The sequence below is a fragment of the Scyliorhinus canicula genome, chromosome 16 (genome assembly GCF_902713615.1).
Source record: "Scyliorhinus canicula chromosome 16, sScyCan1.1, whole genome shotgun sequence".
NCBI lineage: Eukaryota > Metazoa > Chordata > Chondrichthyes > Carcharhiniformes > Scyliorhinidae > Scyliorhinus > Scyliorhinus canicula.
Genome location: NC_052161.1, coordinates 50,845,776 through 50,867,995, shown reverse-complemented (window position 1 = coordinate 50,867,995; position 22,220 = coordinate 50,845,776). Strand labels below are relative to the sequence as shown.

Sequence of the window (22,220 nt, the reverse complement as noted above, 5' to 3'; positions counted from 1 at the left end):
CCCCTGGTGGTCGGATAGTGCAACTGCACTTACAATGGTGGATAGTGAACATATATACACGGAGTTATATTGGCAACTATTTATACAGCATTGATCTTACAACGGGTAGATAACGAACATATATACATGGAGTGATATTGGCAACTATATGTAGTGTGAATCACATTCACCACATGTGCCACACCAGCGGTAAAACCAGAAGGTGATGCTGTGGCAGCACCAGGAGATGAAAGTGATGTTCAAGGAGCAGAAGGCCACGATGCTCTTTCTCATGGAATCATAGAATTTACAGTGCAGGAGGAGGCCATTTCGCCCATCGGGTCTGCACCGGCCCTTGGAAAGAGCACCTCACCCAAGCCCACACCTCCACCCCACCCCTAACCCAGTAATCCCACCTAACCTTTTTTGGATGATAAGCGCAATTTAGCATAGCCAATCCACCTAACCTGCATATTTTATGACTGTGGGAGGAAACCGGAGCACCCGGAGGAAACCTGCGCAGTCACGGAGAGAACATGCAGACTCCGCATAGGCAGTGACCCAAGCCGGGAATCGAACCTGGGACCCTTGCGCTGTGATGCAACTGTTCTACTGTGCAGCTCCAGACGCTGTAAGTGCTTCTCCAGAAATAGAAAAATCTGACAATACTTCTCCTAAAGGCAAACAATCTGCAGACAAGTCTTCAGAATCCTTTGAAGGACTGCTTGCTAGCACTGGGAAACAAGTCACCCACTTTCCTGACCCACCTGCAGACACGTCAACCTGCCCAACAAAGCGCAAGTCTCTATTTGCTGTGCTACATGAGTAGCAATTTATGCTAACACATGGATTGAGTCTAAAAATTAACATTGCTTATGATTTGCTACATGTCTGTACTTCTGTGCAAATACTAGCTATGATTTTAATGAACACTTTTTTTATAACTTTCCTTATCCCTTCAATATATTGCCCGATGGCACTTGCATCAAGGGAGAGATAGTTAAGTAAATAAATACCTTGGCAACAGTAACAAACTAATACATTAAAGAACGTGTTGAAATTGAATCATTTGCAGTCTGCTAGAGTGTTCAGAATAAAATTGCGGAGATTGGATAAAACTCCACAACGTTTATTCTTATGAATCAGGAATGAAGGCAGCGACTATGTCACTAAATGAAGGATGATGCTAAGACATGCATTAAAACATCAGAAACTGAAGGAGAGCTGATCAAAATCGTTCATGTTAAATCTGAATGGGTAACAGTCTATTTTCCCCAAGCTTCTCCACTGGGAACCATTTTGCTTCACACCAAGAATAAAAGATTTTTAAAATTCCCCAGTAACTTTGAACATGAGAAAATTAGGAAGTGCAGAGGAACAGAAGAAAGTCCTCAAATTTAGCAAAAGGGGAAAGACGGTATCCTAAAGCCTGGCAAAATGTGTTTCATATTATGTTATATGTTCTTCATCTTACCATCGAATCTGGTCAATTGCCACAACATTACCGAAAGTACACTCACCGCTTTGTGGCTGTTGATTTTCAAGATAATTACAAAGGGGTGACCTTTGCATTATGTGTTATAGTCATTTGCTTCAAGCGTCTGCTTTCTATCTGAGCCAAAGTCTATATCCAATGGAATTTAACGTTGCAGCTACACCTTAAAAATGTTGAGTGGAGGCAGAGTTCCAAAGCGGTGCTGTTATGTAACAAAGTGAAACAAATGGGGCTCCAGCTAATGTTAGGTGACAGCACAGCTGCCAACTTGGACTCATCCAGATATGCATCTCTCAAACAGAATAGCATTTGTGGCAGCGGCTAGTAATGCCAGCCACTACTGGTCGGGCTATAAATCAGCTTTAGTGATTGTAATCCACTGATCCTTTTAGAATTGAAACATAAAGTAAACCAATTAATCAGCAAGCATATGCAAGTAAACCCCATGGGGCACATTGTAAAATGGTGGAGCAAACTGACACTCTGAGGGGGCCAGGGTGCAATCAGAGTTGCACCAATAAAGCCCGAGAAGTGAACACTGATGGATCTTCTAAAACAATAGACATTCATGTTTGCAAAGAGACTGAATGAGAAACAGCAGGACATAACTGAGCACATTTTATCTCCCAAGCCCCACCCTCCATAAAGAAAGTGAAGAGACTCCTGGAGTAATATTAGAACTGGAATCTTGAAGAAGAGCGTAACTGTGCAAAACTCGTGGGAAAGAAATGAAAAACAAAGCCCAAAAAACCCTTCTCCCATCTGATAAGAAATTACCCCCACCTCAATCCTGTGAATTAGAAGCCACCCAGCCCCATTTCAACACAAGCAAGGATTTCGATTCCGAGCATTGAGTCATAAATTGTGTTTACCCACTCACGTCAAGATCCCATTGGTATACATTTCCTTGCTGGCTGCAATTCCTCTTCCAACCAAATTGCAGGCTGCCAATTCCTTGCCCCATGAATACCACACCCCTCCCCTCTCACCCTTACTCCACCCCAATGACTGCATTTTCCCTCTGACCCCCATGTATTTTTTCTATTTGTCTCCCTTTACCCTGTGCCCGCCCTGCCCTCTCACTGGATCTCACTGTTTCCTCCATTTCCCACGATTCACTCATTTTCCTTCTCCCGTTCTTGCTTCTCCTCCCCTCATTACTCTTTTATTTCCCTTACTGCTTTTCCTCTCTCCCTACCTCCTCATTTCCTTTTTTCCTCAGACACGTCCCTCCCTACCCTGCCCACATTTCCCCCCAACTATGCTTCCACCTCTAGTCACTCCTCTTCCACACACTGGTATAATTACCCTTTTCCCACTAACCCTGATTGAAATTCATCATGCCCTTCATCTTGGATGTCCCTTATGCAACACAATATTAAAAATGATGAGTACTCGCACAATATGTTGGTATTTCACCCTCTCTATTGAGGGTGGTGCGCAGTGTGGAGGGGACCACATAGATGGAGAGAAATTGTTAAAATAAAAGCAGGGTGAAAACACGCAGACAGAAATGGAACAAAACCCTTCTCAGCAAATGCGTCTCAGACCTCAAATTGTCCGTTAACTGCCTTTACATTCTACTGTTCATCACCAAAACAAATAACATGCTACTGATTCTTAGAAGGACCTGATGTTCTTAATCCTTACCGCAGCATGGGTTGCTGGGACTGTGGTGGTTGGTCAGCATCATGGTACTGAGGGACCTTTCTTGTCACTTGCTTGTAAATATTCCTGGCAGTTACACAAATCCAGAAGATTGTAGATAGGGTGGAATAGTGCAAAACAATCCCGACCTAAAATATAAAGGTATCTGCATTAAACAAGCAGAAACAGAGAAAACCATCATTGGTATTTGTAATTAGTTTAATGAATATAAATGACTTTGTCATACAATAAAAAAACCTCTGTGGAGTGACTGCACATTATAAAATTCTTGTTCTCCTAGTAACTAGAGGATATTAGAATGAGAAGCTGTTGCTGCTGGCTTTCATTTATAAGAAATCTCATGAGAAGAGATTGCATATCTTGTGCATTGCTCAGAGGGCACAATTGGAATAAATCCCCATGTATAATTCAAATAGGCAAATATCGAAATAAGACTTGTTTCTTATTATTCATAACAATCACATAGTGAATAGATCAGTTCCTCACCATCTCTCCCATTCGTTCAACTTCAGAATGCGTTAAAAAAAGTGGTTTTGTAAACATATTTGGGAAAAGTTCACAGCCGTTCTTTATTGTGACCGGGTCTAAATGTACGTGGCTATTTCTCCATACGCCTGCTGGGCCATGGCTGGAAATCCATGAAGCACGAGAAGGTGGTAGGGATCCGAATGTATTGAGTTTGACTCAAATATTGGCTTTCCCACTCAGCTTTTTAAAGAGACAAAGCTTCTCCCACCCCTCACAATACCAATGACATGGCGTTTCGTCAGCCTATATCTGGAAGCCTGATCGCTCAGCCTGACAAAGTGTGGTAGCTTCCAGAAGGCGGCCAATAAACTAATTAAAAACAAATTCTATTACTAACTACCTGGTTAAGGGTGCTCTCATGAGGGGATAAGTGCTGTCCACAGAGGGTGGCGTAGCTGGAGTTTCTAATTGAGTGGAATCTGTGACGCTCACTTGTGATCCAACTAGCTGCCAACTCCCCCGCAGATGAACTGTTCTCTCACTGATCCCAAAAACTCCAGCAGGGTCAGTCTTGAAGGGCATGATCCCAGCACAACATCTTGGACACCTTGGGCACTTTCAGAGCCAGTGGGAATGATTCTCTGGCCATCTTGCAACAATCCCACTAAGTTGGGAGAATAGCGGAGCCTCAAAATGTGATTTGTACCAGGCGCCAAAAAGTTTGCCATTCTGCCGGTTCCCTCCAGCTGGCAGGATCAGAATATTTCTCAGAAAGGGCAAGAACCTGATCACAATTCATTTACCGTATATACTCGCGTATCATGCGATCTCGCGTATCATGCGACCCCTAAATTTTCGTCCCCAAAACATGATTTTATGCTATATCTCGTGTATCATGCGAGTCACTTTTTTGGAAATTAATGCCCAAACTAAAACTTCCAAATGGTATCATTGTCTGTGGATTCTGCAGAGTGGATTCTGTTGTGAAAGCTGTTCGCGAATCGAACAGCTTTCTAGCTGGCTTTACTAGCGTCGTTCTGCCACTTGACGTTTCCATTCATAAAAACGGCAAGTAAAACACCCGCGAATTCTGTGAATACTACTCTTCAGATTTTGACCACAGCATTCTGATGGGAAGATGTTCAGCCACTTGACGTTTCCATTCATGTTTTTATGAATGGAAACGTCAAGTGGCTGAACATCTTCCCATCAGAAAAAACAGCAAGTAAAGCACCCGCGAATTTTGTATCTCGTGTATCATGCGACCCCCCAACTTTAGGTTACAATTTAGGTCTTCAAAAGTCGCATGATACGCGAGTATATACGGTACATTCATTTTAATCCCATTAGCGAAATTAAAGTCGAATGCAGTGGCAGCCTGGGAGTCACCACACCTGCCAGTGGGAGGCCATGCAGGCATCATTCAGTGCTGTTGTACAAAAGCACGGACAAGGCACCATGGACTCTGAGGGGGAGCAATAAGTTGAGTAGCCCTCACCACCTACCTGCATGCAGCTCAAGGGCACCATAGCTGCTGGCCAGGTGCTGTGGACGGGGAGGGGGGTCCTTTAAGGGGGCTGGGAGTTGTGGGGGGGGGGGGTGGAGGGACCCAGGTCGGGGGGCTGCCCTTGAGCTTGGGGGGATTTGAGTATGTGAAGCATTGAAGCCATCTTTATATCTTGTGAACACCCATAACAGGGCAAACCACAGTTGCAGCCTGTCCTACAAAACTCTCACAGGACAGAGCCATGCTACAGCTTGTCTCTTGAATGTTCATTTTACCCCCCTTGAAGTTTCCCTTTGTACTAGCCAGTTTAAAGTCCATTTTACCCCTCTGGAAGTGTCCCCATTAAACAAGCAAGAACAAAATTAATTTTAGCTCCCTTGAAATTTCCCCTTTATTCTTGCTTATTGAAAGTGCATTTCAGCCCCCATGAAGTTTCAATAGGCTCTGTGGCTTCAATGTTGCAGTATGCCTTGTTTTATACCTTTTGTACTTGATTGTTTACATTCCATTTCACACTCCGCTGACTGTGAAAAGCCTCTGTCTTGACAGATGAAGGTTATCTCACAGGAGGGATTACTTGTGATGGCACTTGATGGTCCCTGAACTCTGAAGTGCCCCTCGAAAGATCAGGTGCCCTGTCTGAGCGAAATCCTTTGAGACTGGATGTCGTGCAACCTTTGATGCTTGAACAGCAGGCCTGCACTACAGGTGCATCAGCACCATAGAGGCAGCTGGCAATACTCATATTGTATGAGCAAGGGGTTCATCAGTGACAACTCTCTTGCAGCCAAAGGATGAGTGGAAGAGAGCTGAGCATGATCTCCTTGATATTGCTGCCAGTGGCCTGGGCCGCTGGGCTTCTGATCTGGGCAGGAGTGAGTGTGTAGGTTGCCAGCACAAATGGCTCGCTGATGTCATTCTGAGAGAAGGTAGGACAGTCATGTAAAGGGCGAGGGGGCTTTGAATCAGGCATAGTGTGGTGGTATGATTAGCATGGCTGCCTGCCATTGGTGCAGAACACCGGCTTACCATTGGCCCTGGTCGGTCATGTGCCTCTCGACCGGTTGGTTGAGACCAGTCATGTGACGGCTCCCCGATTGGTCGAGAGGCTGAGTTAACCCCGCCTCCAGGGCGGGGTATAAATACCCAGTACACCCGGCGGTCGTCCATATACTGTAATCGACCGCAGGGCTAACATCTAGCTGATTAAAGCCATACTTTTGTACAGCAACTCATCTCACGTTCAATTGATGGTACATCAGATAGTCAGGCTTAAAGGCACAGTGCAAGCTCTGGAAGCCCAGGTGCCTTGAGTGTGATGGCATGACAGCAATAATATCTCGGGTTGTCCAAGATTGGGTGTCAACTGTGCATAGTTGTATCTCCCCTCGTTGACTCTGTTAAATCTCAGAGAGTGCCAGAAGGGTACACTGATAGTTAACTGGGGTGTACAGGCCTCATTGGTTCTTCAATGAGCTGACAGATACTATGTGCCACAGAAGACCGCATCTTACCAGGGAGACAGTGTGGCACCTGCGCCATATACCTGTACATCAGGCACACCGTTGAGGAGGGGGACACCCGCTTCTGCTAGGCATGAAGGTCACAACTGCCCTGAATTTCTGCACCACTTGGTCTTTCCAAGGCTTGGGACCTGTGTGACGTCTCACAGTCGGAAGCCCATAGTTGCAGCCGGGATAGATGCTCTGTGTATCCGGACATCAAACTGTATCAATCTCGGCCTGGGCCATGCCCAGCTAGATGCCCAGGACTCAGGATTCGCCACTATCGTCAGGATCCCCGGGTCTAGGTAGAGTCTGGTTACAATGAGGCCCACGTTGCCACCCATGCTGTCATTGAACATTGAGTTGCTGGAAAATGTGGCTTCACTCACTGGACTGCTCTGGTATGGACTGCAGTACAGCCTCCAGAGGGTCCCCGCTTTGTTGTGGTCTGCAGTGTGCTCTACAACCTGGCACAGCAGCGAGGCGACATGCTGGAGGAGGCGGAGGAGGAACATGCGGCCTCGTATGTGGAGGAGGTCCCAAAGGATGGAGAACAGGCAACAAGTGAGTGACATTCCAGGAGGGCCAGGGAGGCCCTCATAGCCTCCAAATTCACATGACAGGGGGGCCTGTGTCCATCAGCTCAATTTCCCCCAATTCACCCCTTCCCCAATCACCCAGTTCCACCTTAACCCTCCAAGAGGTGTGACAGCACACCAGGGTGATGGGCCTGTGTTGGCACTGTCAGTGCATCACTCTACAAGTCAGAAGGGTGATGTCCACTCGCTGTGAGGAAGGCTGTGGTGATCCTCAGGTTCTGATTAAGTCATCTCCAATCTTTCTGCTGACAGCACATCGACTCCCATCCTCATGGTGAATGTGTGTCGTGGGGACTTCATTTTGGACCACAGTTGGGAGTGACGGGAGACACGCCTGTGTCCAGTGTGGGAATTGCGTTCCAGGGTGTCCGTCATTGTGTTTCATGGGGTCCCACTGGTTGCGTCTCTTGGGGGTCCTGTAGCAGGAAGTGAGTCCAGATGGGGAGAGAGAGCCACCCTGTTGTAAAGCTTTAAATGACAGAGGCATTGCAAGTTTCAGGTGTGACACATTTTAATTGTGAACATTTCATGCAACAGTTATTTATTCCCTAACTATGATTACTGACCTCACCAGTGCCGAATCAGTGCTCCTATAACTTCTTAATCTTCCATGGTCTAGTGTTATGTCTCGTTATGTCCCCAAGATGCATATCAGAGGTGAAGGCCGCCTGCTGCGCCCTGTGATTTCCTTGGCGGTTTTCCTCTAGAGGGCCTGGAGCTGAAGGGTCCCCGGCCGCCTTACCAATGTCACAGCTGTCGCCATGCTACCCTGTTCTGGTTGCTGCCCTTGAGATGCACCAGTGCCAAGAGTGGGGGAGGGGGAGTGGTGATGGTGGTGTGGGGGGGAAGTCAGGAGAATTAGAGACCGCTTGAGTCTTCTTGGCGGAAGCTCCTTGGATGGGCTCCAGCACTTCCTCCTCCCTTGGGGTGCTCATGGGCTCCTGGGTCACTCCATGGGAGAGAGGGGCAGCTGGATCAGCTGAGTCAGCCTGGGTGTCGTGTAATTCCAGCACCATCTTCTGCGCCTGAAGCCTTTGGGACTCCTCCAATCGGCCTTGCAGTTGCAGGAATGTTGCTGACACCCTCTCTTGCATCTCACGGCTCTGGCTTAGCATCTCTAGCAGCTCAGGGAGAACCTTGTCTGAGGGCTCGGAATCTGGCTGGGGCCCAGCTGAGTCCTGGGATCCAGCAGACCACTCAATGCTGTTTCTCTTGGAATTTCCTGCCTCCATCTGATGTGCATCAGCTGCTGTGCGGTGCTCACTAGATAGTGGCCCCAAAATCTGTCTGCTAATCTCACCCACCGAGTTGTGTGTGTCTCTGCACAGGTGGAAGGTGCGGGTGATAGTTGTGATGCATTGTTGGTGTTCTCCTCGGAACTCTCCTCCGATGTGGTCTCTTGGGTATCGGGGAGGAAAGTGGGAGGGGTGGGGATGCATGAATCTGGATGGCTGGCCTCATTAGTTCATTAGATGGTGAGCCTGCAAGGCAAGGGACATGGGTTCAGTGAAAGGGGAGGACCAGGGTTTGGGACATCAATAACTCACTTCAGACAGCTCATCTGGACCCTCACTTCTCTGGCATAGGCCAGCCTCGCTTTTGGCCACTGCTCGCTCCTCGGCCACTCCAGCAAACTCCAGAGCCCTTTCCTCATTGGGTGAGGACACAACACGGGACCCCCCCCCCCCCCCCCCCCCCGCCAACTCCCTCTTTCTCTGATGGGCTTCTCCTGCGAGGACAGAAAGAGGACGTTATGAGCCTCATGCCCGGCGGACCAGGTCGATAGCAGGTAGCATGTGTGGGCACTGCTTCTAGACATAAAGGAGTTGTGATGACGCATCATGGGGGTTTTGAGGAACAATTAGGGAGGACGGTTGTTGGCCGAGTGCGAGGTGGCAGCCAGTGGATTAGAAGGCGGAGGAACCCAGCGGTGCCAGGCGGGAGTAATGCCAGGCGGAGAAGGGTGGTAACTTACCCTTGCAGCTCATAGGAGGTCATTCATCTTCTTCCTACATTGGCCGCCTGTCCTCCTTGATATGCTGCAGGCACTAACTGCAGGTGCTACTGCTTCCCAGGCAGGATTTGTCACAGTGCTCTGGGGTCTCCTACCCCCTGGAGGGTACAGGGTGCCCCGCCTCTCCTCCACAGTGTCCAGAAGTCTAGCCAGGTCTGAATACCGAAATCGAGGAGCAGATCTCCTGGCTTAAATCGGAGCGAGTGCTGAGGGACAGTTTCCAAATTGGGTTCATGACCCGCGGGGTCATTGGTTGCAGCGATCCGATCATGGGGAAAAGTGCCCAAGCAACTGCGAGCAACTTTTAAAAATGCCAGCCGCGACGCTCTTTCAGAATGCTGGCCATCCTCTGCATGTGTGCCACGTCAGTAGTACGCAGACCCGGAGCCCAGCGAGGCAGACCGCCTCTTCCTGACATCAGCGCGCTGACCCAGGAGCAGATTCGTTTAAAGTATCGATGAAGTCTTCTCTCCAGAAGCGGCAGCAGGGAGCAGGTCACACGCCCCATACACTGACATCACGTGCTCTGGGCACGAGAGAGATTCCTCCATTTTGTAGCTGTTAGCAGTGCTGGTTTGAGCTCCAGTGCCTCTGTTGAACAATCCATGAAGAAGAAGCTGAAATTGGGAACAAAGCAGTATAAAGATGATTTCTTGAGGTATGGGATTATTAATTGTGCCAATGCAAGTCAGGATGCAAAGCTCATGTGCATTATATGCAGGGAAGTACTGGCAAATGAAAGATTAAGGGCGGAATTCTCCGCTCCCGGGAAAAATCGGGAGGGCCGTCGTGAACTCGGCCGAGTTTCACGACGGCCTCGGAGGCCGCTTCTCGCCCCCTATTCTCCCCTCCCAGCGGGGCTAGGAGCGGCGCTCCGTAACTCTCGGCCGTGGGTGCGTCGCGCGGAGAATGACGTGGCCGGCGCGCCTAATGACGTCAGCCGCACATGCACAGGTTGGCCGGCTCCAACCCGCACATGTGTGGCTGACGTCACGACGGCTGACAGCTCGAACCCGCGCATGCGTGGTGGCCGTCTTTCCCCTCTGCCGCCCCGCTTGATCTTCTGGGGCAGCGGAGGGGAAATAGTGCGTCCGATTGAAACGCCGGCCCGACGATCGGTGGGCACCGTTCGCGGGCCTGTCCCCTCCCGAGCACAGTCGTGGTGCTCATTCCCCACCAGGCCCTCTACAAGCCCCAAATGTGCATCTCCACACCCGTTTCATGACGGCAGCAACCAGGTGTGGTTGCCAGGCAGGCCGCTCGGCCCATCCGGGTCGGAGAATCGCCGGTCGCCATGAAAAACGGCGAGCGCCGATTCTTCTGAGCGGGGGGGGGGGGGGGGGGGGGGGGGGGGGGGGGGGGGGGGGGGGGGGAGAGAGAGAGAGGAGAATCGCGGGGGGGGGGGTCGTGAAATTTGTCGGGAGACCCTCCCGCGATTCTCCCACGCGACGTGGGGAGCGGAGAATCGCGCCCTAAAACCCTCAAAACTTCAAAGGTACTTGAAGACTAAGCATGGCGAGTTTGAGGACAAACCTCTTAAATTATTTCAATGTATACAGTGAGAAATTAAATCATCTGTTGAAGCCCTGAGCAGGAATGTAACATTGAATGCCAAGCAGGCTGTCATATTAAAGGTAAGTGGAAATGGCGGGTCATGAAAGCTGGGCAGCATGGGTCACGAAGGTCGGCTGGCATGGGTCGGAAAGGTCAGCTGGGGTGGGTCGCTAAGGTCAGCTGCTGTGGGTTGCGAAGGTCGGCCGGCGTAGGTCCTTATGGATGGCGGGTTGGTCCCGGGTAAAAGTTTGAGAAACACTGGTTTAAATGCAGCTTGTTGGTCGTTGACAGCTGAGCCCCGCGTCAGGCGAATAAGACCCCTGGGATCTCTGGCTCGGCGTGATTCATATGGGGATCATGTTTTACACTAAATGTGGCTCGATTGCGATCTGGATCACACCAGTCCACCCGGCGGGATTCACCCCATGATTCCCGCCCGATATGACACCGAGTCATTTTTCGGGAATATCATTCCCATTGTGTTTGGTAGCAGTCATTGAGTCCTTTTTGAGGAATGCAGCATCATATCCAAAGTTTGTACAAGCATGTGGAAGTGTGTATTTTCCTGGGGCATTGTTACTTAAAAGATTTTTCATTTTGTTAGGAGATTGCTTGAATTGCATTTGCAGAATCTTGTTAACATAAAAACAGCAATTACTGAGATTTAGGAAATATTTCTGGAGGCAATATGTACAAATAAATACGAGAATTTGTATGTTGACATTTTGGCAGTTAGCAAATTTGTCTGAGATGTCTGAGATTGCAATATACAGAGTGAATGCAGTATGGGAAAGGGAGCTGTGTGTGTAAAAGTCTGACTATGTGATTTGCATTGCAAACTGTTCCGTTCGTGATCATTATGCAGTCAATGTATTGGAGAAGTTGATAAGCTTAGTGCATCAGTTTCAGCAAAATTACTTTGATATTTGTGACCTTGAAAGTTATGCCTGCATTCCTCCAGGCCAGTCCCAATTAATGAAACCGATTTCTTCTTTTTAATAATTCTCGTACACCTGTCAACTTTACAACTAAAAAATGCACGGTCAACCTTCTGTGTTAGAGCCATGAAGATAAAGGTTGAAGAGCGTGTTGATAGAAGAGTATTTTGGAGGCCATTATTGTATTTAGTGGGTTGGAATTTTCCCATTTTTCAGAAGAGTGGCAGCAGCAAGTGGAAGGAAAATGGCGTGCAGGTCGCCAGCCTCAACGCGGATCCCACGATGTAACGCTGGCAGGGCTGAACCTGCAGCACCAACAACTTGGGTTTCAAAAGATCAAAAAAGGCACCCCAATAAAACAAAATAAAGAACCCCTCTCACAACACAACCTTCCTCAAGGGACACTTCCTCGCCCTGCTCCCCCCATCCCAACACCCTTCGCCCAACGGCTGGAAGGATTCCCGTTATGCTATTGGCGGGGCACATTCCAAACGGGAATTCCCACCAGCATAAATCGCACTTTGGGCCAATCACGATATTTTGCACTCCCATGACCATTCATGCCCACTACCAACAGGAACACAAAACCCCTGTCAATATTTTTCAAATCTGTTGGCCTTCTTTGGCACTGTTCATGCTCAAATTAGTATAAATATAAAGCTTGAGTGTCCCTTCCTGTAATGGTGCCTATTGCCTAATGCTTATCATTTAGTGTGTGTCTTCTTTATGCCTCAGATTGCATCCAGTCAGAGTGGCATGTGGCACAGTGGTTAGCACTGGGACTGCGGCGCTGAGGACCCGGGTTTGAATCCCAGCCCTGGGTCACTGTCCATGTAGAGTTTGCACATTCTCCCCATGTCTACGTGTGTTTCACCCCCAAAACCCAAAGATGTGCAGGTAAGGTGGATTGGCCAAGCTAAATTGCCCCTTAATTGGAAAAAAACAATAACTGGGTACTCTAAATTTATTTTTAAAAAGATTGAATCCAGTTCCTTGCTGGTACTCTGCTTCTCTCTGACTGCGAGTTCTTGTCTCGACTGTTTCCTTTCGTAGCTTCCTGTGTCAGTATGTGTTTCCCGTGCCCCCTTCGATTGATTTACAGTACTTGTGTCCTTTGCATTTTTTTGTTATAAAAGGTTAGCTCACAACAAGATGAGAGTTAAAAACGTAACTCCTCTGGGCCGAGATTCTCCCTTACCCAGCGGGGTAGGGGGTCCCGCCGTGATGGAATGGCGTGAACCACTCCGGCGTCGGGGCCGCCCTAAAGGTGTGGAAGTCTCCACTCCTTTAGGGGCCAAGCCCTAACATTGAGGGGCAAGGCCCACGCCGGAGTGGTTCCCACTCTGCCGGCTGGCGGGAACGGCCTTTGGCACATCGCCAGCCGGGGCCGAAGGGACTTCGCCGGCCGGCGGAAGTCCACGCGTGCGCCGGAGCGTCAGCGGCTGCTGACGTCATCCCCGCGCATGCGCAGGGGAGGGGGTCACTTCCGCCTCCGCCATTGTGAAGACCATGGCGAAGGCAGAAGGAAAAGAGTGCCCCCATGGCACAGGCCCGCCCGCCGATCGGTGGGCCCCGATCGCGGGCCAGGCCACCGTGGGGGCACCCCCCGTGGCCAGATCGCCCCGTGCCCCCCCCCCAGGACCCCGGAACCCGCTCGCGCCGCCTGGTCCCGCCGGTAAGGTAGGTGGTGAGATCCACGCCGGCGGGAGAAGCATGACAGCTGAGGGACTTCGGCCCATCACGGGCCGGAGAATCGCCGGGGGGGGGGGCCCGCCGACCGGCACGATTCCCGCCCCCGCAGAATCTCCGGTGCCGGAGAATTTGGGACACGACGGGGGCGGGATTGACACCGGCCCCCGGCGATTCTCCAACCTGGCGAGGAGGTCGGAGAATCCCGCCCCTGATATTGGATTCTGGGGCAGGCAGGGATCGGTGGGCAGAAGACAAACTGGAGTTTGGTGCCATGGCCAGAGGAGATAGGCCTGGGCCTAAATTTTTATTTTTTTATTTTTATATAAATTTAGATTACCCAATTATTTTTTCCAATTAAGGGGCAATTTAGCGTGGCCAATCCACCTACTCTGCACATTTTTGGGTTGTGGGGGCGAAACCCACGCAGACACGGGGAACTCCACACGGACAGTGACCCAGAGCCGGGATCGAACCTGGGACCTCAGCGCCGTGAGGCGGTTGTGCTAACCACTAGGCCACCGTGCTGCCCCCCTGGGCCTAAATGAGAATAGTTGTTTAAATCACCGCTGGGAGGATGGCCTTGCTACTGAGGTGCCCACTCACTGCTGGCAAACTGCCATGGCGGTGGAGGGGAAGATGTCAGCTTCTCCTCCTGCTGCCTTCCTACAGCAGATTACCAGCCCCCTGGCCTCCCAGCCAGACCATAATGAACCGTGAATTTTAGGCCGCAGTCTCGGCGGGTTAGTCTCAACCAACTGACAATGTCAGCCTTGTGACCATGTTACTGACACAGCATTTTAAATAAAGTAAGCTGTCAGAATAAGGACTTTGGATGGGAAAATAGGAAACTCAGAAAAACAATCAGTAGAAGGGTGATAAACATGAACAGATTAACCCTGAAAGTGGTGGAGCAAGAAGGGATGAACAAGTTCAAAAATGGCTCTGGACAGTTACTGTCAGAAAACAGGATTCAGTCCTATTAAATATATAACTGCATTAAGGAATGCTTGAGGGAATAGGATGGCTCAGCTAGATAGACCAATAGTCTAACTGTGCCTGAAATTGGTGTTCTGTTGTGATCATAGTCAAATAATGAATAACATATTACCCAAAGACACTAGGCAAAGAAAAGTCAATCAGCACTGTCCAGATCAGTTCTTTCCTCATTATCTCTTGACAGTCAGAAAAGTTAGCCAGAATCCTCTCAAAGTAAACGTCTCGCTTAAAGGAAACAAGAGTATGAAAATGAGAAAACAAGTAAAGTAACAAAAATATTCTTAACTTGGCGAAAGTAAGGACTGAATTTTTTAAATTTTATTAATTTACAGGGTGCAGGTGGGTTAGGCCAGCATTTATTGTCCATCCCTAGTTACCCTTCAGAAGGTCGTGGTGAGCAGCGGCCTTAAGTCACTGAGGTGTAGGCACACCACAGTGCTGCTCGGGAGGAAATTTCAGGATTTTGACCCAGTGACAGTGAAGGAACGATGATATATTTCTAAGTCAGGATGATGAGTGACTTGAAAGGGAACATGCGGGTGATGGTGTTCTCAGCTATATGCTGTTCTTGTCCTTCTATATGGTAGTGGTTGTATGTTTGGAAGGTGCTGTCTAAGTAACCTTGCTGAGTTCTTGCAGTACATCTTGCATATGGTACACATGGCTGCCACTGTTCGTCAGTGGTGGAGGGATGAAATATTTGTGGAAGGGATGCCAATCAAGCAGGCTGCTTTGTCCTGGATGGTGTTAAGCTTCTTGAATGCCCCCCCCCCCCCCCCCCCCCCCCCCCCCCCCCCCCCCCCCCGGTTAAGGATCTCTCTGCCCTCCACCAGGGCGGCTGCAGGCTGACTCCGCAGCCGCCTCCGGCAGTTCCTGACAGGCAAAACGTGGTTAGAAACACGCTGTCGGGAACTCGGCCAGTTGTCGTCAGAGAATCACTGCAGGGGCTCTGCAGATGACAGAGCCATCTGTCAATGGCTCTCTACCCGCACCGCGTAGACCGCGCGCATGCGCGCGATTCGGGGTACTTCTCCGGGGACAACTGGCAGGAGAATCGCAGATCGGCGACACGCCGGTTTTTCGGCATCAACACCCATTCTCCGCCCCCGTGCCAATCGGGATTTTGGCGCGGAGGCTCGGAAAATTCCGACCCCAGTGTTCTGGCCTCAACTACTTTCTGTGGTAATGAATTGCGCAGGCTCGCCACTCTCTGGCTGAAGAAATTGCACCTAATCTCTGCCTGAAATAGTCTACTTTGTATCCTCAGACTGAGACTACTATGTACTGTATTGGTCTCCTTACTTTAGAAAGTGTGTAAATGCATCAGAAGCAGTTCAAAGAGGTTTTACTCCGCTATTACCAGGAAAAGGCGGGTTGCCTTTTGAGTAAAGGATGGCCAGGTTAGACTTGTATCCACTGGTGTTTAGAAGAGTAAGATTGAAAACTTTAAGATCCTGAGTAGTATTAACAGGTGGATGTGGAAAGGATGTTTTCTCTTGTGGAAGAATCGAGAACTCGGGGTCACTGTTTAGAAAAATGGAGATGAGTAGAATCTTTTTCACTAAGAGGACTGTGAGCCTTTGGACCTTTCTTCCTCAAAAGGCAGTGGAGCAGAATCTTTTAAGGCAGAGCGAGATAGATTCTTGATTAATAAGGGGCAGAAGGGTTATTAGGGGACAGTGGAGTTGAGGTTACAATCAGGTCAGCATGGTCTTACTGAATGGCAGAGCAGGCTTGAATGGCCAAGTGGCACAGTGCTGCTCCTAATCGGTATGTATATATGCACATGCTTCACACTATCATTCTTCTGGAAAACGTCGATGCTATCACAGTATCTGACCTGTTTGCCAAGATTCAAAGAACCTGTTCAAAGAAAGTTGGTAACTATTTATTATTGGCCAAGTCTGACAGAGGAGAAAGTGCCAATGTTCTGTCACTGCAGATTTTAAAGATGTGTACCACCTGAGGTGGAAAGCGATAGTGAAACCTTTTACAATGAAATTTTCAGCATACAACCATTCACTAATTCTATGTCCAGGATCCGTAGTTCTGGAGTGCAAGTACAAGCAATCCTCCTGGGTATCACAGATCTTCCACTGTGATTGCAGGCATACAGGCATGTCAGGACCCCACACTAGTAACAATACAGGGAATCGGTCATACATCACAGGACAGATCAACCTCACAAACGATTAATATCACCACAGTTCACAACCTAACATCAAAATGTACAGAATGTTTTGACAAAATTCTCATTCTTGTATTCGTCCCTCACTATACATGACCGCCGAGTATAGCCAGGCCTTACACAAGATGGCCACCGGCAATCCCAGATGGACCTGGCGACCTTCAACCCAGACGTTCACCCACGTCAATCTTGGAGATGAGCTACAGCTATAGACCCTTGGATAGACTATATAAATAGATCACTGAGCAATAGTAAAGGGCAGAAGCCTTAAGGTGGAAGTGAAGAGGACATTGGATTCCTGTGTGAATCGCTTTGTGGGTTACAACCAGTACTGGACAATGGATCCACTTTGGAACCTGACTACGGACTGTATGAGAACCTGCTTCGGCAACCTGAGACTTGTTTCCGTTTATACAACCATGAACTTGACTACATGCCTTCAGATATGTTAATCAATGAATTCTTTATTGATTTGATTTGATCTTCTGGTTGATTACGTTCTGTCTTTAAACCTCCACCTATATCATTGCCCAACCCGTTACAACATCACAAGCCATGCTGGTGAAGTGCTTGTTTTGCGTTTGATTTATTGTTTATTATTTTGGTTCATCATAACATATTTTTGCAGTGTATTTTGTGCACTGGGATTTGGAGCATGAAGGTGTCATTGTACGCTTTGTCACCATCAGTATATTTATTAGTTTTAGCCCTCCTTTGGTCCCACGTAACCCTCACCCAAGCCTGACATTTGGTGGCAGCGGTGGGACAGTAAGCTGCAGAGCACTCCAGTCCCATAGATGTAGGCCGGGGCTACGCTCTAGCAAAGGTCTGCCTGCAAAGGATAAAGAAGAGTCCTGGGACACAGTGGAAGAAGAAGCCCCAGAGCAGTTTGGAGCAAGACCAAAGGTTGGAAGGAGCTACTCCGTCCTTGTTTTGGGAGTTCATCATTGCCCAGAAGGAAAGACAGGAGAGACTGATAGAGAGACTTCTTGCAATTTTTGTACTGCCATTTAGAGCATAAATAAACACCTTTGCATGAAGGTGTCATAGCGTGCTTTGCCATCATCAATATATTTATCATTTTTAGACCATCTTTGGGGCTACGTTATCCTCACCCAAGCCTGGCATGCGACACTGCCCCTCAGGGAGAGGAAAACCTGCCCGAGAGAATATCTGATTGGCCGGAGGCTCTGTAGTTCCAGCAGCGCCAGAAGAGTTGAATGGTTATTGCTGAGACTGCAAACAATCCCGAGGAAGGTAAGCCTGGAACATTGGGTGGGCTTGGCTGGGAGATACCCGCAAGGATTGGAGAGAGTGAACGATCATAGTAGAAAGGACTTGGGCGCTGGGAATGAGGGGGTGGCAGGAAGATGAGTGGGGTTGTACCTTCAATAGGCACAGAGGGAGAAGGACAAGATATGGTGCGTTGACCATTGAAATAGTTAAGTCTAGTGGCAAAGGTTTGTACAAGCGTTTCAGCTGCAGTGGGCTGGAGTATGTTTTGAGGTGGGCAGTGCTGCAGATGTAACAATATGCAATTTTGTTAATGGATAGTGTCATAACATACATCTATGTATATAATGGAGTGCAGACAGGTAGTGATTGACACACAGGATGACCAGTAAGCACACAGAACAGAGCAGCCAATCACCAGACAGGACACTACCACTATAAAGCCAGAGGGCACTAGGTTTCCCGTTCTCTCTGGACCCAGCCACTGAGACAGTCAGAGTTCGTGAGCTAGCCAGTGCAAACACCATGCGGTAGCTAGTAAGTCTGGTCAGGCTAGTACTAGGTCTCCAGTCAAGTCAGTATAGTGTCGACCCACAGTTGAACATGTATAGTAGTTAAGACGTTAAATAAAATCGTGTTGCATCTTATCAAGTGTTGGAGGTCTGTCTCTCGCTACACGGCATCAAGTGCAGTCCACGTCGACCCAGCCTGCCTAACACATCAGATAGAATGTGGAGTTTAAACCTCAGGGCAGAATTTCATGTTGCTCGGCAGCCACACACCTGATCTGGAAGTGCATGATATCATGCAAAAAGACTTTGGCTGCACGCCCCGACATCATCAAGCACACTCACAATATTTCCCCATGCGCAAGAGTCAGGAGCACACCCGCGGGCAGTCAAGCAGGTAACTTAGCCCACAAAGGGGCCAAGTGAATGCAATTTTACGTGGCTCGTCTACTTTTAGGGTTGGCGGGCGAGCCGATTGCCAGGCAGCCTTTACGTTTTAGCTTCAACCTCGATCCAGGGTGGGATGAACTGTCCTGGTTGAAATAAAATTTCAAAACGGTGTCTGGGTACTGAGGTTTTTGTCTAAATGTGCTGACTAGACACTCTTTGCATAACTTTGTCATTGCAAAATCAACTTTCAAGGACAACCACGGATGGAAGCATGTTTTGCGACAACTTCTAGGCCCACTGAATGCATGGGTCCAAAGGTCGAAAACTTTAGGCCTCCGAAAGGTCAGAATTGCGACCTACCGGTTCAGTCTGAGGTAGTGGCCGGAGAGGAGGCTACTTTCAGTAGCGAGGTAATGAAGTTTAAGGTAGAGGAATAGCTGATAGTTTCAGTCTTTTGAATAGTGAACTGGAGGAATATCTATCGGTTTTGGCAAACTGACAGAATTTGAGCAGTCATGGGGATTGAGATTTTTAGAGAGGTCGAGTTAACTGTAATCAGCAGGGTGGCACGGTGGTACAGTGGTTAGCGCTGCTGCCTCACAGCGCCAGGAACCCGAGTTTGATTCCGGCTTTGGGTGACTGTGTGGATTTTGCACTTTCTCCCCGTGTCTCTGTGGGTTTCCTCCGGGTTCTCCGGTTTCTTCCCACAGTCCAAAGACCCCCCCTCCCCCCGCCATGATCGCCCCCACCCATAGCCCATCAGCAGCCAATATAAGGAGAAGTCAGCCTCTGAATGGACAAGCAGCTTCGTATCATCTTTAAATATCGGCCTGGCCTACTGCAGAACCCCTGGACATATGCAACAGAATCCCAGGGTTCCATGGAACCCAGTTTAGGAAACCCTTGGATAGGGAATTTAAATATCTTTAACAAGTAGTTTGGCTGCATAAAATGTTCACACAAAAGGAATATTCTAACTTTCATTCGCAAACAATAATTATGGAATGACAATGATGATGTCAAAGACAAGGGTGGAATGTTTTATGAACTGAGCTCTGACTTCATTATGATTTAATTAAAATATCAGAGAAGTACTCAAGCACCAAATTAAAAGAAAAATTACAATTTTATATGCCTTTCTTCGAGCAATTTGGATCTGATGGCAGCTGAAATTAATCACAGATTCAGGTAAAATTAATTCAGCCTATATCCTTCACTTGTTTTGGTGAAAGAAACCCCATTTATTTCTACAATATTTATACAGCTAGTCTATACTAAAAGGTTAAGTTATGTTGGCACTATACACAAGACAATTAGATCAGTTCGGTTTCAAGCTTTGTCAGCATTTCCAATACCAACAGACCATTCATTTTTGACAAAGGTAATTATAATTTGCAGTCTGTAATTCCTTTTACAAGGAAACATGAGGAAGATAAGCAAAATACTGAGGATGCTGGAATCTGAAACAAGTAATGAAAAATGAAAATGAAAATCACTTATTGTCATGAGTAGGCTTCAATGAAGTTACTGTGAAAAGCCCCTAGTCGCCACATTCCGGCGTCTGTCCGGGGAGGCTGGTACGGGAATCGAACCGTGCTGCTGGCCTGCTTGGTCTGCTTTCAAAGCCAGCGATTTAGCCCAGTGAGCTAAACCAGCCCCTGGTTGATGATACTGTAAAAACTCGGCAGCATGTTTAAGGAGAGAAAGCAGAGTTGACATTTTGAGTCCTTTGGCTCTTTGTCAGAACTAAAGGGAGGGAGAATGTGTTGGAGTTGTGAGAGATTGAATCAAAAAGTAGCAACTTTAAGAACAAAAGAGTGATGTGTGGAAGGGGGAGAGAGGGAGGTTTGTATTGAGGCAATTCTTGTATGGGATATTTGAAAAAGGGGTTTAAGATGGAGGAGAAAGTCACAGTTTAAAGCTGCCAACGTCAATGTTGAGTGTGGGGGGCTGTAAAATGCGCAACCGGAAGACAAGATGTTGCTCCTCTGGCTTACGCTGGGCCTCCCTGGAGTGGTGGGGCAGACATGTGGCATGAGAACAAGATGTTGAGTTAAAATGGTATGCAACAGGAAAGATGTGGTCATGCTTACGGACTGAGGGAAGATGTTCCTCAATGCGATCATCCAGTCTGCATTTAGTCTCCCCAAAGCAGAGGAGGCCGAATTGGGATCAGCGAATACAACAGACCAAATTGAAGGAGGTGCAAATGAATGGAGTGTTTGGGATCTTGAACGGTGAGGAAGAAGGAGGTAAAGGGCCAGGTGTTCACTTTCTGCGATTGCAAGGGAAGGGGATAGGGATTTGGGCGTAATGGAGGAGTGGACCAGGGTGTCACGGAGGATGTGATCCCTATAGAAAAATGTTGTTTGACTTTGGTTAAATTTTATTTTGCATTTACTATATTCTGTTTTGGACCTAATTTCTGGGTCTACTCTTTTGCTTATATAGTGTTCCTTAACATTCCTTCATCAGAAGGACAAGAAAGTGAGCTCTTAACAAAATTTTGCAAATACTACCTTGCAATAAATTATTAGCAACATACGAGGTAAGTGAGTATTTATTAGTCTCTATATGAGGAATGCATAGGTTTCATTTTGCCCTTCCACCACATTCAACAGATTTGCAAATCTACCGAAGGAATTGCTAATGCTGATGAAAACTCTCCAACACCATGACAAAGATAGGCATGAAATGTCACACATCAGCCATACTTTTGCGCTTAAAGGGAAACTGAACAATTATGCTTTTCTCCCTTTCCACATTCCTGTGAGACCATGAAGGATACTAATTAGCAACCCAATGATAAGGACTGAATGCAAATGAGGAAATGCCTCAGAGTTAATGCATCAGTCGATAGCTTGTTACGGTTTTTCTAAGACCCACCAATTTATGTCAGTAGTTTATTTTTCTGTGTTCAGGTTTGATGAGCAGTAACTGATACTGACATTCTTTCTGATAACCGATCAAGTTAAGTGAACTCGTGCTCCCAAACGTTTTGAGAATAAGAAAAATACTATTGTATGGAAATAGGTTGACTGCTTAAATAGTTTTATGTGGCTCGAAAAATAAACATACATCAATATACTAGAGCAGAAGAAACATTTTGTTATTTGCAAAATACATATTTTTATTCTGGTTAGAAAATAACAATCAGTGGAATCTTCCTCGTGGTTAGCACTGCTGCCTCACAGCGCCAGGGACAGGAGATCTTTCTGGCCTTGGGTCATTGCCTGTTTCATTTTGTTTCATTTCCACTGTGTGGAGTTTCTCCCCATGCCTGTGTGGGGTTGTTCCACCAGGTGCTCTGGTTTCCTCCCACAGTCCAAAGATGTGCGGGTTTGATAGATTGGCCATGCTAAATTGCCCCTTAGGTCCGGGGATGTGCAGGTTAGGTTGCGAGGTTATGGGGATATGGGGTGAGGTGGACATAGGTAGAGTGCTCAATCAAAGGGCTTCAGTGCAGACTCAATGGGCCAAATAGC

At 47.9% G+C, this 22,220-nt stretch overlaps 1 protein-coding gene across 2 annotated transcripts in view; it reads right to left on the bottom strand.

Annotated features, from left to right (window-relative positions):
* Positions 1–22,220, bottom strand: part of LOC119951080 (adhesion G protein-coupled receptor A3-like) — a 664,838-nt gene that overhangs the window by 28,386 nt on the left and 614,232 nt on the right. For both annotated transcript variants that reach the window (XM_038774125.1, XM_038774126.1), the window contains exon 17: positions 3,125–3,270. In XM_038774125.1, the coding sequence (XP_038630053.1) occupies positions 3,125–3,270 (146 nt within the window). The remainder of the gene's footprint in view (positions 1–3,124; positions 3,271–22,220) is intronic.